The sequence below is a fragment of the Diorhabda sublineata genome, chromosome X (assembly GCF_026230105.1).
Source record: "Diorhabda sublineata isolate icDioSubl1.1 chromosome X, icDioSubl1.1, whole genome shotgun sequence".
NCBI lineage: Eukaryota > Metazoa > Arthropoda > Insecta > Coleoptera > Chrysomelidae > Diorhabda > Diorhabda sublineata.
This window is the reverse complement of record NC_079485.1, coordinates 28,720,724-28,733,627: the sequence shown is the minus strand read 5'-3', so window position 1 is coordinate 28,733,627 and position 12,904 is coordinate 28,720,724. Positions and strand designations below refer to the sequence as shown.

The 12,904-nt window shown below is 31.5% G+C and overlaps 1 protein-coding gene across 1 annotated transcript; it reads right to left on the bottom strand.

Moving 5' to 3' along the window:
• Positions 1-225: 225 nt before the first annotated feature.
• On the bottom strand, positions 226-12,750 carry LOC130450669 (protein MEMO1). The gene is made up of 7 exons (XM_056789190.1): positions 12,546-12,750; positions 12,377-12,458; positions 12,037-12,218; positions 11,655-11,766; positions 11,363-11,582; positions 9,323-9,427; positions 226-9,228 (listed from the first exon to the last, which is right to left on the bottom strand). The coding sequence occupies exons 1-7, from the start codon at positions 12,592-12,594 to the stop codon at positions 9,091-9,093; spliced, it is 888 nt and encodes a 295-aa protein (XP_056645168.1). The 5' UTR covers positions 12,595-12,750; the 3' UTR covers positions 226-9,090.
• Positions 12,751-12,904: the final 154 nt, after the last annotated feature.

The window sequence follows — 12,904 nt, the reverse complement described above, 5'->3', positions numbered from 1 at the left end:
TCTGACAACGTTATGCCCTTAGCCTTACGGTCTCAAGCTTGCGCAGATTCCTCGTAAAAACTCTGTTTACTCTTATTGAAAAGGAACGTGTATTGAACTGAGTTATGATTTCAGAGAATAATCTGAGTTTTGATGGCAAGCCTCTAAAATACACTTGTTTTTGTATGACCATTTATATTTGGGGCAGCGTGGGATCCATATTCCTCTTAAGAAATAAAACGCATGTTTCAAAGGCGTATAAATGTCGTATATTACAAATTTACAGTCTTTGGTCTACATTTTTGTAGGCCTATTACACAAGTATGGTGATATTTTTGTAATCTTACGCATTAAAAAAATAATAAAATATTTCGATAATATTTATGACTAAAACTCAAATGCATTCAAGCCAAGAATGGAAATAAACAAAATGATATTTCGAGAAAACCTTACCTACAAACCAAAACTAGATCAATGATTCAACAATTAATGTAAAAACAATTTCTGACATACTGAAAAATATTTTAAATAATTTATATTAGTCCAGGCGACCAAGGTAAAAATGAGATATTACCTCGGATTTCTATGAGTAAATATTTGCTGATATGTGCTTATTACTCTTAGGGGTAAAAACTACCTTATTGCAAAAAATCAAAAAAATTGTAAGTATAGGCATTTAATGAGTAGAAAAATATTTTTAAGGATCGAATAAAAGTTGATTGAGGCTTTTATATGGTATTGCTGCTTGATGTATTTCATCCATTATAAAGCACCCCCACCCCAAGTTAAGATAAATTTAAAAAAATATTCAATTACTTTGTGGTAGCTTACTTATATTAAATTGACTCTGTTTGTGTTCAACTCAAATATTTTGCGTCCCAAATGTTCAACTCTTATCATTCCTTATTTCGAAAAAAATTGAAAAAAAATCTTTATAGACGTTTTTATTGCTTTTGATGATTTATTTATTTTACATAGACATCTTTTCATTGTTTTGACTCGAATATTTTGTATTCATAATTTTTAACCCCTATAAATCATTCTCTATTTCGGAAAAAATTGAAAAAAATATTTACAGACGTACTTATACAATTTTAGGGGGCATCGTTTAAAGGGTTCGAAAATAGTATCAGTCATACATTAGGGTACAAGTTCTAAGGTCATATCTGTTATTTTGGAAGTTTGAAAAAAACAAAATAATTGTTAGAAAAAATACTAACTTTTTGTTCCCTATCAATTTTTATGTATATCCCATAGTTTTTCAGAAATTTAAAAAAAAGGAGAAATTTTTGATAATTTCGAAAATGATTTTTCGACTTGAACATAATTTTTTTCGAAATCGTTCAAACTTCCAGAAATCATTATCCTTATGTGAATAAAATAAATCATCATTGGATTATATTTTTAATGGAATTTAAGTACTATTGCCAAGGGTGGAATTGAGGTTTATCTCCACAAAAAAAAATATAAATCGATTTTATTTCGGCTATAACTTTTTTAGTTTTTTCTCATTTTAAAGCTTTTTTAAAATAGTACTTTGAAAAAGATTATATGCAATTACTCAAAAAGTTGACCGTTTTTTCGTTACTTGAGGTTGAATTTTAAAAAATTTTCGTTCGATAAAAATATTCAACCTTCAATAAATCAATTGTATGATTTATTTGTATAATATAAGCAAATTCAAAAAAACCAATCTCTCTATTTTTTATGAGCTTCATTTTTGTTTATTACACTTTTTCTGATAAAACCAAAAGTATTTAAATTTTAATGAAAAACCGCGCATTACTAAAAAACTTGATTTTTCACAAAATAATGCTAAGAACATTTTTTGCTTATAAGTTAATCCGCGGTTATTTTCGACATAAAAATATTCACTCACTAGTTGGAGTGGAGCTCACCCCTAGGGCAAAAGCACACATTGAAGTAGGGTAGATTTTTCTTTTTGATGTATTCACACATGCTGTCGAAATTTCAATAAAATCGATGCAGGTTCATGGAAATCTGAGGTGAAAACCTCGATATCCTGGACTATATACCTTTTAACTGAGTCAATGTTTGAATCAAAATTAAATATCCGATTAATGCTGTATAAAATGTTATAAAGTTGTTTACAACAATCTAATACACGGGTTTGAATCATTATCTCTTCAAATCATGAACAATTATCCTAGTTTTTTTATATACACTGCCGGCCAAAAGTTCCCAAAGACCACATTAAAACATAATTATCTAGTTACTGTAAGGAAACCCCATGAAATAAATAAAAGAAATATTCACCTGTATTTATATTCTATTGTCAATATCAAATATCTAAAAACATCATTCTTTCATTAATTTCCAACTTATTGGACAGAAAACATTTATTGTATTCAAACACCAACAAAAGCTGTTAATAACTAATTGCTTTGCTTTTGTTTCCCATCGGTCAATAATATGGACAATTCAGCTTCTAAAAACACGGGCTTCCGACTTACCTGAGATTACATGGGTTTGTTCACAAACAATCTCAGTCTAAACTTGTGCAGACGTCTTAAAATAATAACTCGATTCAGGGAGACACGAGGCAGAACAGTTTTCAAGATCGTTCACGAGATACCACATCAAGTGAAGATAATTTAATTGTTTTTACCAGACGCTTAACAGCACCGAAAATCCGCGTTGAAGTAAAAAAAACCTTCATCATTGACTACAGTAAAACGGCGATCTAGAAATGCTATGCTACAAGCCACAAAACAAGAAAAAACTTATGCGGTGGGCCCTTGCCCATCGGGACTGAAGACAATTTGAAAAAAATTCTGTGGCCGATGAATCTAAGTTTGAGCTATTTACGTTCGACGAAGTGCCCAAGAAAAGATTATGCCAGATTGTGTAGTTCCAACAATCAAGCATTATGATGGCTCAATTATGGTCTAAGGTTGCTTTTTTAGCCATAGAACTGGAGATTTGATCAAAATTTTACGAAATTATGAAAATGGAACAGTACAAAAAATTTTAAAACAAAATGCCGTTACTTCGGATTAGTGGATAACTGGAGATGGTTTTATTTTCCAATAAGACAATGATCCCAAGCATAATTCCAAATATTGAAGAGAGTACTTGGAAGACAAAGAGGCACAATGGGTACTAATAAACATGGTGTGACCTCAGAGCACGGATCACAATCCCATTGAAATTTTGTGGGATTTGTGGGAAGAACTTGATAGGAACGACCGTAATTGTCTAATAATACAAAAGATTTATAACAAAATGCCGTTCCTTCGGGTCAGTAACTAATTGGAGATGGATTTATTTTCCAATAAGACAATGATCCCAAGCATAGTTCCAAATATTGAAGAAGATATTTCTTCAGAGCCCGGATCTCAATCCGATTGAAATTTTGTGGGAATTGCTTTGTCCGGAATTGTGATCCATCTTTACAAAAGAAATGAGGAATGCTTTATGCGAATGGTGGATGGATTGTTAATATTTGTTAATATTTTTTACGCTTTTTGAGTATATTGGTTGTCAAAAAGTTTTTTATTGGATGATTTAAAAGTTTAATTAAACACTTGGAGTTAAATTTAATTTTCCTACTTTAATTAAGGCAGCCTTGAACTTTTGGCCTGCAGTGTACTTTGTTGCTATACATTCCAAAAATTCAAAAATTTTCAGAAAAATGAATTAAAACAAAAATAAATATTTTAACAAGTGATTTTCACAAATGTAACTGACTTTTGATTCGAGAAATAATCTATATTTTGGGCTGAAAAATTAAAATCAAGAAAATATACAGTTGAACATCGTAAATCCGGACTTCTAAAACGCGGAATATCTAAAATCCCGACTGATTCGTTCGTATCGTAATTACAGCTTCTGTATATGACACTAGATGGCGCCACCATATGTATTAAACGCGATTTTATTATATTTTATGCATACGTCTCCCTCTGTCCCACTTTGGTGAACCAATTAGAAATGTCTAGATGTTAACCGTTTTTGTATAAGAAAAAATGAACAAATCTTTCAACTATACTTGAAGAACTAGTTGCAAAATGTCATGATTAGTAAACTCTACAAATTTAGAATTCCTGGAATCGTTGGTGATATTTATACCGAACACACTTTTTACACTACCCTACATCAACACTCACAATTACACTGGTTTACCTTCAGTCTCTGAAGACGATAACTTGGTTATCGTAACGCGCGTCAGACATTGTAATTGTGAATGTTGGTATAAACAGAGTGTTCAGTAAATTCTACACATTTATACTACAAATATGCAGGGTGTTTCAAAAGACTTACTGAATCAGAAGTCTAAAATGTTTTGTTATAAAACACAAAACTTTATTGAATGTATCGGATAGAAATCAAAGTCATCTGCAACACCCTGTATATCTAATAATAGAGTAACTTAAGCTGTCATTTGTAATTCAAGAATTGAAAAATCCTTATCTGTACACAAGTGGATAAAATTGTTTTTTGTTTATGTAATATGCCATTTGGTTTCTGTGTTGATTTATTTGATATCTAATTCCTGCAAGTCAGTGTAAAATGATTAATTGGCAGCAAAAGGGACATTAAGATAAATAAATAGGAAGAAGAGATACCAGGTTTAAAAACAATATCAATTCATAGATAAATTTTGTTTACTAGTTTCAATTATTTATTTTAATGAGATAACAGATCCTGCTAAATCAGTTATTGCTTTTTAAACAAATCTAAATGATAAGTATACTACCGGTAAAAAGTTTTTGCCCACCCTATAATCAATAAATACATTAAATTCCAAAACATAAAGAAATTTCTGTTTCATATTGTCAAGCGAAGGTACAAACCAAAAATAATAGTGTCCCATATTTGTTTACTTTTAATATTCTTTAACTGTGAATTATGATTGCAGTTTAGTCCCAGTTTGGAAGGGTGACTACAGCGTGAAAAAATATTCATCCATCAGGAGCTTTGGCGATGGAAAACTTTCACGGCAGCCTCGAAACATCACAACCCTTGAAGATAAACATTTTGTATTGATCCACGAATAACGAGCCCACAGATAGCAGCTCAGATCAATGATTCTAGCTATCTGCCTTTTAGTAGTTCTACAATGAAAAGAACTTGAGAGAAACTGTCCTTTTTGGAATGGTGACAGTGAAGAAGCCTCTTGTAAGACGTCAAAATGAAATTATGAGGTTGCAGTGGACTAAAGAACATTGTGCGCATGAAGACTGGGAGGGAGTTTATGGCGTGATGAGTCAAAGTTTGATGTTTTTGAGTCTAAGAAAGTTTGTCAAGGGTCAAAAAAAGTAAAACACGACAGGGTCTCAATGATGGTTTGGAGAAAGGGCCACTAGAAAAATGAAAAAAATGGAATGCATTCCTTGAAGTTGTGCAAAGAGTATTTGAAAGAATTTCACATCTTTGGAATTGTTACAGAGAATGCCAAAATTATTAATCGATATAATAAAAGCAAAAGATCAATTACAGACTAGTCTTTTTATTACTATATTCTTATCTATATATCGCACTCTTATTTCAAGATTTCAATACTGCCATATCCCAAAATAATTTACAAATGACATTTCCGTCCATTGTATACTTTAAGAATAGTGCCATATCATTAGTATTAATAGATTCCGCGAGAGGCGCCAAGTGTCGCTATTACAACTCGCGATTGTATGCACCATGAACAGTGCCGTAAGTCAGAATTAGTTCTCATTTCATCGAGAAAAGTTATAAAAAACAAAGTTGACACAGACATAAATGGAATACAAGTTTTATCAATATAAAAGTCGTGAAAAGTGAAAACCTGTGAGATGTGGTTATAAGAAAAAGATGAAGAAAAAATTATTCTAATTTGGTTCTGATACCGGTAAATTTCGTTCAATCTAAAATGCAAATGAAGTCATACAAATAAGTTCTTACATTTCATTTTACATCATATGTTTTTGATTTGTTGTCTATCATGCAAACTAAAGGAAGGGCAAAAACTTTTGACCGGTAGTGTACGTCCAATAAAAATTTTTTGACCTAAAAACAAAAAAAACTAATCAAATGTTTTTATAGTGATTTAGTAGGGACACTCAATTATGAGAATAAAGTTGTATTTAGCATTAAGCAGAAACTTCTAAAAGTAAAATTGAAAATGTCACAGATACCTTTATTACGATATTATTCATCTTGGTAGTAAAATAACTGTCACTTTTAGACCGAACACCCACGATTCAGCTGTTTTAAAACAAATATTGCAAACCAGTTGATCTTGCAACAGTTTTGCAATCAAAAAAAAACTTTTGAGCGCACACGGATACGACTCGCAATCAGTTGATGTAGTAGTGAAACGTAATTTTTCAATGTATTCAGACTCAGATGAGGAAGACCTCATTGATTATTATCAATACCGCAGAGAATGCTGGGTACAAAGAGAATATTGGATCCATCCATACCTAAGTCAAAATGTGAACTCTAGACTGTCTCAAACAGTTTATAATATTTTATTTGACGCAAAGTTGAGGTTTAGTTCTTGATCACTCGTATTGAAAAAAACATGAGATAATCAAATGAAACAACACCTGCGACGGCGGAATTAAGGTCACGTACAACCAATTGTAAACTAGTTTCATTCGAGTCACCTCGTGTGCGGCTCCCTGCTGTTATACTTTGCCAAACCGTTGCAAGATCAACTGGTTTACCACCTTTATTTCAAAACAGTCGCATCGTGGACGGTGTCGGCCTTAGTCCATCAGTAACTAAAACAAAAATAGTGTGTTTATCTTCACTTCTTCATTATTATGAAGGATCTTGGATCTAAATGCAAGATATCGGAACTATTCACTCTAGCTACATTTGCAGACAACATTGAGATTATTGCAACAAGACAAATATAAAAATTTGTTAGAAACATTTCTATTCCAACATGTTATATACACCTCAAATAATTTGAAAATTGATCATAAGATAACATTGCACTAAAGAGCTCTTGTACCTCCATTAACCCATTCGCAGCATTGGAACTACCTACATTTACGATATTAGTTCATAAAGGTAGCTAGTGGTTCTATTTCGATTTTCTTAAAAGCATTTTACATAGTCCAAAGTACATGTTGATGCTAAATTTTTAGGGTTATTTTACAAAAGTGGACATTGCAGTCCAGTTTGATTAAAATGTTTGCAGAATGAGTAGATTTGTGTTTTCAGATCAGTGTAGAATAAACAGATTATTCAAAATTTTAAATTGTTTATAATAAAGTTAATTCTTGATATTTTGATTAGGGGTAGGTATCAGCAAAATAGATATTTGATAATTATCTGCAATACATAACTTCTATTTTTGTTACGTTATATTTGTTTCAGAAAATGCATGTTTTTATGGAAAAAAAATCTATTTCGTCAAAGACTCTGAATCGATTAACTTCATGAAGAGGACTCCGACAGTGACTCTGAATTACCAGAAACCGAACAAGATATTTTTGAAAAATTTTCACCAAAGATCTTAGACGCACCAGCTAAACCTACTTTTGTAATACATGGTAGTACAGAACATCACTAATCAAGCACCGATTATGACGAGCTTTGGTAAAATACGCACGATAAAGTGAACAGATGAAGCTATCTTCAAAGCAAAAAAAATGGTATGAACAGGACTTGTCATCAGTTAGTGAGGACCCAGAGCAGGTCTTACTGGAGAATGTGTTGCAGCTTCCGACATTGGCCCAACCAAAGGAAAACCCCCACAAATTTTTCGAATTGTTTTGTAGTGATACTTTTTTGAATATATAAAAAACAAACCATACTTTATGCCACCCGGTAAAATACAAACACATCTTTTACTGTGATAGTGGAAGAATTGAAGGTTTTTTTCTCGATCTTATTAATCTCTGGAAGGATATGTATTGGAGTATGGATTCAGACCTTCAAAATAAAGCAGTTGCTAAGGGGATGCCAAGGAACAAATTTCAAGATACTTTACAAAACCCTTATTTTCTTGATAATGGTCAGTTACCACCAGGTGATAAATTTGGGACGTTCAAAAAAAATACATCATGTTGGAAATGCCACATGCTATTCAGCACCCATACTGGCGGCTCTGATTTAATGGACAGAAATATTTCTAATTACTGTCCGCAATTATAAATTAGTTATATTAGTTTCATTTCCAAAGTATGGATTTTATATAGAGTTTCAAAGGATCTGAAAAAAAGAGCAATCAATGGTGATTAATACATTGAAAATTCTTGCGACTTTGATTTACTAGGTTTTATCAGATACATCGGTGCATCATTATTCGTAAATGCAATGCAATGTCAAAAAATATATCAGTCTTGCATTACCTAAACTCCATGAAGCAAACTAGATGCAGAGTGTACAAAAAAAATATGATATTTGTTTGTGGTATATGTACAGTGAATCTACATCCCTTTGGCAGTTTTAAACTGTTTCATTATGCTAAATCTACTAAGTTTTAGTGTTTAGTTTAGTTATATAATTAATATTAATGTTCTTTTTTTTATTTTTTTTTTAATAATGTGACTCCCGAAGCCAGGTTCAAAATTTGTAACAATTCTGTTTTCTTTGTGGAACTGCTGAATTTTAAGAACGATTCTTTTCACTATTTTTCCATTGTTGAGTTATCAAAACTTATAATGAAAAGCAATTTTTAGAGTTTGGCTGCAAATGGGTTAATAACGAAGACAAAAATTTTTAAATGTCACCATTGATCATCTACCTCCTTAGATTATCTATAAAAAGAATGACAGTTAAAAAAAACAAAACCGGAACTCAATCATGCACTTATTAAAAAAATCACTGCGTATCATCTACAGGGGTGGTGTAATTCTACAACTATTAGAGGTGTTGTGTATTCAATTTGAAAATATACATTTAAAGAAATTAAATACATCACATAGTGTATTGCTTAAATGCTGGACAGAGCAAAAATGTTATTTGTTACATTTTCTTACATAATTGATACGATGGACAATGTTTTATATTATTCAACTGATTAAATAAACAAAAAGTACAAAAATTAAACAAACAAATATGTAAATGAATCTGTTTTATTAGATAAATAATATCTAATAAACACGAGATTGAAAATGGCAATTGAAAAACAGTTCTGTTAAGGCCACATTTGTACTAATCTATCACTAAAGCTGCAGATGCATAACTAACAGATGAATCATTCATATTACGACATTGGCTCGATTGTGCATATTTCAAAAATTTTAAACTGGCACTCTGGCTGCTGTCATTCCTGAGTAATTCTTGTATTGCCTAATAAAAACAAAATAACCAAAATATCACATATCTCAGGCACAACTCATCTGTGAAGTGCAGAGGAGTAAATGTGCCAATGTTATATCATTACCTGTAAGAGAATTCCAATAGGATGTCTTCCACAAATTGTATTGCCGTATTTTTTCAGGTAATTAGTAAACTCAGTAGGATTCAAGTTTTCAATAATATTCATTCCCTAAAAATTATTACAACTCAAATCTAATGAAAGTGATGGCATATTGCCTCTCTAAAACACAACTAAGTATACAGAATTGCTCAAATTTCTTTAGAATTGTAACAATAGAAGATAGTTCCATAAATTTCCGCTTCGGAAGAATTATCTAGGAAACTTCATTCAATACAATCACACTACCGGTCAAAAGTTTTCGACCACCCCATAATCCATTAAATTTCAAAATAATACACTAATTTCTCTATTATATTGTCGAAAACTTGCCTTCTTAGATGTTTATGATTGTAGTTTAGTGCCAGTTAGCCACGCAAAAGCTGACAGTGATTTATACTTTTTGAACCAAGACATCTTTTTGTCCAGTTCGTATAAGAATTGTTTCCGTTCACAAACATTCAGACGTACCGTGAATAACAACGGGAAAAAATATGCATCCACCAGGAGCTTTGGCAATAAAAAAGTACAACCGCCGAAGATGCAACATTTTGTATTGCACCACGAATCAAGGGCTTAGAGACAGCAGCTCAGATCAATTAATCTAGGGATCTACCTTTGAGTACTTTTAAGATGTCAAAATGAAATTAAGAGGTTGCAGTGGGCTCAAGAGTATGTAAATTGGTCGCATAAAGTTTGAAGTTTTTTGTCTAAGAAAAGATTATTTGTGCGCAGATCAAAGGAAGAACAAAAGTTGGATCCATGTGTAACCCCAGACTGTAAAGCACGGCAGTGGCTTGGTGATGTCTTGGAAATGTTGGGAAGGGCGACAAGAGACCTGCTGAAAATTGAGGGGATTTTGAAGAAAGAAGGCTTTTAAAAAATAGGTAAGGAAAATGTAGTACAATCTTAGAAAAACCTTACAGCATGACAACAATCCCAAGCATTCCTTGAAACTGTGCAAAGAGAGATTTGGAATAACATGAAAAACGAATGGAACCAAATAGACGACGATTATTTCTCGAAATTGTTACAGATAATGTCGAAATGTGCACTGAAATAATAAAAGCAAAAGGGGTAACATTGATGAATTATTATTAAATTCTAATCTATACATTATGTTCTTTGAAATATAATTATCAATATCGATTCTACTGGTTTTGTTTGTTGTGTACAACGCAAACTATAGGGTGAGCAAAAGAACATGACTGGTAATGTATATCTACTGTTGAACTTTAAAAATGCTCTCCTGTATAATTTGTAAATTTCTACATTATACAGTTTTTATCCAACGAGGCGATATTATGTAAAATTCCTATCAAGCGTAAGTAGTTGTTAAAGTATTATAGAAGATAATTAAGTTATGGGCAATCAAGATTATACAAAACTAGTATTTTATATTCATGAATATAAAAGACTTTCAAAAAGGAATACATAGAATAGATTTATAAAAATTGTGAGAGATAGAAAAACATTAAATTTTAACAAAATATGTGAAATAATAAGCATAATTTACACCTCCTATCAAAGAATACATGAATAAAAAACCAGTGAGGCTACATAAATTTGTTTCTATGATCTAATAAAGATATGAAAATCTCTAAAGGATTTTAATAATAAGAAATTATTGCAAAACTAATTAAAGATATGAGTTACTAATTGCAGACACATATTTGAGCATATAACTAATATAAATATAATTTTTATTGAAGTGGCTCATAGTTATATAAAGTTTTTTGTTAGTACCATGTAAATTTCTTAAAAATAAACATTTCTTTGATGTATCAACCTTTGTTTACATATTTAGAAGCATAGTAGATGTATTAGATAGGATACAGATATAAAGTAAGTTTATACCGAGCACCATTACACCAACACTCACAACTACACTGCCTGATGCATAAATTCAAATTAATTAAATTTCATTTGGTCTCTAAAGAGGATAAAACAAAAGAAATACAATTGCTATATATCACTGAATTACTGGAAATGTTATATTATACTCACTACTCTATCCAATCCTTCAATAGATTGATAAATATTACCATAAGAACGGTCATAGTAAGTGTATCTAAATCTATGCCCCCAATGGCAGAAATCAGAAGAAATAATAAAGAGATTCTTGGGATCGGCTAAGTAACTTGACAAAATTCGTCCATAGCAAGCTTCTTTTTCAGGACTTAGAGAGCCCACCAAGATAGGAACAATAGTGAATTGATTTTTGAAACTAAAACAGTGGGAATATTTGTTTAATAGGAACCTACAAAAGAAAAATCAACTTGGATTGTTCTTCACTCACTTTTCCATTACTTTAGCTATGTAAGGTAAGTGCATTTCAATACTGTGTTCATTTTCGTCAGTGTCTAAATCCATCCATTCAAACTGACCCGTCATTTCTAATTCACTATTAACTGCAACAATAAAGTACTAAATAATACTGACATAGTTGGTGATTGTTTTCCAGATGTGTCCCTCAATTTGTGTTATATTTAAGACAATTAAAAGTTAAACATTAATACAAAAAATAGTTTATTTAAGGTTCATTGTATGTATTTTCAGATAACAATGATAACCTGAACAAAATGTTATGTTAGCTCTAGACTCACCATAAAATACCATTATAAAAATTTTGAAATCAGCAACCCATATATTAAATATTGCCATTGAAATATTTTACTTACTTTGAGAATCTACATGGAGATCATACAAAGGTGTTTTATATTTCTGTGCACTGGACAAGGCACAACCAGATAGGCGAACATGGTGAGAAGGTCCCAAAATGAAAATACGTCGGACAACAACAGGACTTATTTGTCTATAAGCATGACCCCCACATGCACCACAATATTGATATCCGGCATGTCTGAAAATCATCAATTTACTTTCAAAAACATATTGCAATTGAGTCTAATAGATGATTCATAGCTACAGTACCATCGAGAATGTCTACAAAATACGGCTATTTAAACAATAATAAAATGAATTTGTCTCCTTCGCTGCAAACTACAGTTAAATACTTACGGTGCTATAATAGCTCTTGCTGGTCCGTGACTTAAATCAGCCTGATTTAACCAATAATCTAATTGTCTAGATAATTCTGCTCCTATAAAATATTGATACATTTATGATGGGCAAAAAAGAATATAGTCCCGGATCTCCAAACAGCTGATTACTGTTTGGTAGTGCTTACCTGAGTCGGTGTACCAACTACCTGCGTGTAGTGCTCTTCGTACAGGCATTTTTCTGATAATTTATATTAGAAAGGATTGAATTAAATCAAAATGTCAAAATTATTTATAATATTAACTCCAAAAAATCGAAAAGTCAACAATTCATTAAAAAAATTATGATAACTGACAAGTTGACAGCTTCTCATGCATAACTATTAGCCATTTGAAGGGCGTTCTTTTGAACAATAAGGTTTGCTCTTTTAAGTATAATTACAGTGATTTTCAATATTTTGTGGATTATTTCACCGGTAATCAGACGTATTAAGTTACTAAAATCCACATCTCACTCAATTTTGCGGCAATAAACATTCAGGGAGTG